The sequence below is a fragment of the Diadema antillarum genome, unplaced genomic scaffold (genome assembly GCF_040938485.1).
Source record: "Diadema antillarum isolate AM-2024a unplaced genomic scaffold, OU_Dant_1.0 scf00000160, whole genome shotgun sequence".
In the NCBI taxonomy this organism is placed as follows: Eukaryota; Metazoa; Echinodermata; class Echinoidea; order Diadematoida; family Diadematidae; genus Diadema; species Diadema antillarum.
The window spans coordinates 1,483,063-1,487,793 of record NW_027271049.1 but is presented as its reverse complement, the minus strand read 5'-3'; the positions used below and the strand labels follow the sequence as shown (position 1 = coordinate 1,487,793).

At 41.0% G+C, this 4,731-nt stretch overlaps 1 protein-coding gene across 1 annotated transcript; it reads left to right on the top strand.

Moving 5' to 3' along the window:
* Positions 1–794: 794 nt before the first annotated feature.
* LOC139722204 (zinc finger protein 862-like) lies at positions 795–4,472 on the top strand. The gene is made up of 2 exons (XM_071633520.1): positions 795–897; positions 1,713–4,472. The coding sequence occupies exon 2, from the start codon at positions 1,729–1,731 to the stop codon at positions 3,688–3,690; it is 1,962 nt and encodes a 653-aa protein (XP_071489621.1). The 5' UTR covers positions 795–897; positions 1,713–1,728; the 3' UTR covers positions 3,691–4,472.
* Positions 4,473–4,731: the final 259 nt, after the last annotated feature.

Here is a 4,731-nt window from a genome sequence, read left to right as displayed (position 1 = left end):
CGCTCGCTTTGCTCGCTCGCATTGAATCGTTATGCCATTCTCCTAATGTTGCCGTACTGCCAGTAATTGCCAGCAGTTGCGCCCGATGCGCCGCCCCATTAATTTCCAAAGTGAAAGATATAGCTACAAACCCCAGTTTTGGGACTGTAGAATGTATAAATTGTCAAGCTTGCTCGCTTCGCTCGCTCGCATTGAATCGTTATGCCATTCTCCTAATGTTGCTGCCAATAATTGCCAGCAGTTGCGCCCGATGCGCCCCCATTTATTTCCAAAGCGAAATATATAGCTACAATTAAAACTCCAGTTTTGGAACTGTAGAATATCAAAATTTTCTAGCTCGCTCGCTTCGCTCGCTCGCATTTTATTGTTATGCCATTCACCTTATGTTGCTGACAGTATATATAATTTGTCTATCGTTTCACACCGTCATTCCATAATCCATGTAAGGAAAACTTACAATGTTCCTCAATGACTGCGTTGTTGAATGTATCACATTCCGTAATGTATTGTAGTCCCATTATTGCTCACGCACACACGCACAAGCATACAGACCGTCAAAATTACTTTATGGTTCCCCCATGTTTCGACCCACCGTACGCCACTTTACATATACTGTATATATATATATATATATATATATATATATATATATATATAATAGATGTGTGTGCGTGTGTGCGTGTGTGTGTGTGTGTGTGTGTATGTGTATATTGCGTAACATATGCATGGTCTAATCTTGAGCCCCCTCCAATGTTTGCCCCCCCAATCCAAAACTGCTTCCGGCGCGCCTGCTACTGATAATGAGTGTTCGATATAATTATATCAGTTTGTGGTTATCTTGTAGTTGAAACCCTTACCCACTTTCCCCAGATATCTCGAAAGATCTGTCTTATACTGGTGAGTTGCAAATCTTAAATACTCGAGTAAATGATAAGCTGACTCTAATAGCATCGAGTAAATCATGGTTAGATCTGTAATCGATATTTGACAAATGACAACTACTTGTATACTGTGTAGGACTGTGATTCTGTGTGCTGGTTGTGCGTGTTCGGTGGTGCTGCAATGTGCATTCACGCAAATGCAAATGGAAAGGATGACTAGATATCTACTAGTACTAGGTAGCTGCCTGCTACTAGGCAGAAGTGTTTGATTGACAACACTCATCCACTATGAGGACATTCATGCTGTCAGTGTAGGAACGGTTTTTATCCAATATCTCCTAAATACTGTTGATCAGTCATAAATCTTGAATTCTTCAGGAAAAAAAAAGAAGAGAGACAACATGAATGATAAGAAGGCTACTACCTCAATTCCCTCGAGTTGCATGAGAATATGTTTCTAGTAGGATCTAGACCACATAACTTTCGAGTTTCAAAGTGATGGCACTTAAACAGCAGTGGTGGTAAGTTGCTTTTTTGAAATTGTAATACATAACGAACAAGGACAGATTAAAATTAATCATAAACATGAAGAATTACAACTGATTAAATTACAAAACCTTAGAACTACTCTGTGTACTGATTTAAAAAAAATGAGATGTAAAGCAAAAGTGAATTGCGATTTATCAACCCTTGTCAACAGTGATATCTAATATTGTGATATTTAATTTATATCTTTGTTTTGAAAAGTAATACCAATATGTGCAATTACTATGCTATACTTCTACTACTACAATAGCCCCTTGCCCTTGTCTATCTCTGCACTATTTTCAGACTAGGCATATTCAGTATGGCCACACCACCAGCAAAGAAATCTAAGACCAAGTATGAGGCATCAAGAAAGTATTTGACCTCATGGGAAACTGAGTTTAACTGGCTTACTTCTGTGATGGACAACGATGTGAAATTACCATTCTGTAAATACTGCAGAAAGCAGCTAAAGCCTCATCATGCCTCCTTAAAAAAACATCAAGATACCCCAAGCCACGTTGCGGCGAGAAGAGCTATTGCAGGGAGTTCAATGACCAAATTCGCTACATGCAGTAAAAAGATCCAGCCTGCTGATGCTGTTAAGGCCGCCGAGCTTCATTTGGCTGTTACGACATGCTGTCATAGTCCTCTGAGCTCGATTGATCATTTGTCTGAGACGATCAAAAAGTATGCAGCTGGTAGCACTCTAGAGTCCATTTCGATACATCGCACCAAATGTACAAAACTTGTGACACAAGTTATTGCTCCTACCATAAAGGAGCAAGTAAAGGAAGATATGTCAGAGAAAGCATTTTCTCTGATAATCGACGAGAGTACAGATGTGTCATCAACAAGAGTTCTTGCCATCCTTGCAAGATACTTTAGTGAGGAGAAAATGGAAATACTGACCGTACTCTTGGGGTTTCAAGAGATCTGCGAAGCCACCGGCGAACAGCTCTTCAAGGCATTACAAACCGTTCTAGATGAGTACAATCTGAACCTCTCCCGTTGTGTAGGTCTTGCAACAGATGGAGCTTCAAACATGACCGGAGAACACAACAGTGTTTGGAGCCGAGTAAAAGAGGTTGCACCAAAATGCACACTCATGAAATGTGTATGCCATTCCATCGCATTGTGCGTACAGAAGGCATTTGAGGGACTCCCTTCAAATGTGGGATTCATGCTCTGTGAAGTTCCAAGTTTCTTCAGCCACAGCTTCTTGCGCCGAGAAGCATATAAATCACTCTATGACACATTCTGCGCTGAAGAGCTAGAGGAAGGAGAACTTGCAAGCAAGAAGATGCCCTTCAAAAAAATGTCTACAACTCGTTGGCTAGTCAGGGGGGAGCTCATCCGGAGGATTTGGGAACACTGGGATCCTCTGAAAAACTATTTCCAAATGGCAATGAACGAAGGCACGCAAGATGTCCGTTACCGAGCGAGGATGCTGTTCCACATGTTTGACGACAAGTCAAATTTCTTGTACTTTACATTCCTTGCACCAGTTGTGGAGAACCTAGACCGCCTGAATCAGAAATTCCAGGCTGAAAATGCATCACCGGAAGGGCTCTCAGATGCGTTAGACATGCAGCACAAGTCATTGAAGGAACGGGTGTATGATCACGGTACTGGTGCAAGACGTCCTCTGAATCTCATAGACTATGGTCACAAATTTACAGCTGAAGCAGTCAGGTTGCAGAGGGAGCCTGCCAATCTACAGATCGTAGACAATGTGAGAACCCGATGTGCTGACTTTCTTGCATGTCTCATATCTGAGATAGAAAAGAGGCTACCTGAGAGCAAGAAGACATTCCAAAAATTGTCATTACTTCATCCCAAGAATGTACTGTCGCAAATGTCATGTTGTGCCTTTTCAGACCTTCCTCTTCTTCATCTGTGTGAGGACCTTGATGTGGTTGAGGAACAGTACAGAATGATCCGCTTGCATCTGTGGAAGGAAGAGAAGATCTTCAAAGGCAGCATACCAGATGACAGCCAGTCCTTTTGGAAGGGCATTTTGAATCATGAAAACTCCGACCGACACAAGCCATACAGGACAATAGGACTTTATGCCCTCGGAGCGCTGTCTTGTCCCATCTCCAATGCTTCAGTCGAACGCATCTTCTCCATAGTGACATGGGCAAAAAACAAGTATCGCAACCAGCTTTCGACTAAAACTCTAGAAGCCATAGTCTTAACCAAGACCACTTTTGGCTGCTGTAATAAGTTTGAGGTCACTGCAGCAATGCTTAAAAGATTCAATGCAAGCATCTATGACTAGCTTCCAAGTGTATGCAGTAAACAGATGCGCATCAGTACGTTACGTTCCCTACAACATGAAGGTAAGTGGTTGTATTTTTTCAATTCAATTCAATTCAATTCAATCATAGTTTATTTCCGATCAACGAAAATCAAAACATAGTACAAAGTATACATGTCATGAAATGATATTTTTCAAACATTAAGGATTTGCAAAAGATTCATGTAGTATCCGAGATAAATTATATAACAACATATATTTATATATATATATACGAGGAGGATACTTCGTGGGCGTGCGGAAAATAGATTCGATATGAAAATAGTGATCCACTAAAAAGCAAAGCTTGTGGGACGTGGATCGCTAGAGCAAGATCAATGAATGTACACAATGTATGTTTTTATGAACGATATAGAAAAAAAAGCACTGTTAGAGCGCAGACCTCTGTCAAGCCAGCAGCTCATTTCCACCCATACACGCATGAACACGCGCATTAGTGTGGGTATACTGAGTCTTTGAATAATGCCTCCGCTGCCTTGAATGCAGACTAAGCTAGCCCACTTGAGATGGCGTTTGCACCCAAATGCATGATCTAGTCCGCGAGATCGTTGTGTCGCGATTAGTCTCAGTTTAGACACAAAAGATATACAAGTCCAGACCGTATTGGCTAAATATTCACAAACCATGTCAATTAGTCACGGCCAGTGCCGTATATACGGCACTGGTCACGGCTAATAGATCTTCATGTCGTCAACAAGTGAATCTCGTCGACCATGCTTTCCATCTCTGAATATCTCGCAAAATCTCGGATGCTGAAAAGGACATGCGCAAAAACCTGCGCGTACGCTAATTTTTTTTATCTATACACACCTACAGCAGCAGCAGCAGCTCCCACAGCTTGAACTCCCTTGGAAGTTCATTGATCCTATATGCCAAAAGATTAAAAAATAAAAAAAAAACTTAAAAAAAAATCAATTAAAAAAAAAAACTTCGAGAAAAAACATTTTCTCAGATTTGGTGATTTTTTGTGGTTTTTGGTGATTTTTCACAGGCCTTTTGGTG

What these genes read in the sequence shown, in the direction of transcription:
- LOC139722204 (XM_071633520.1), top strand. Translation starts at nt 1,729, where the DNA reads ATGGCCACACCACCAGCAAAGAAATCTAAGACCAAGTATGAGGCATCA.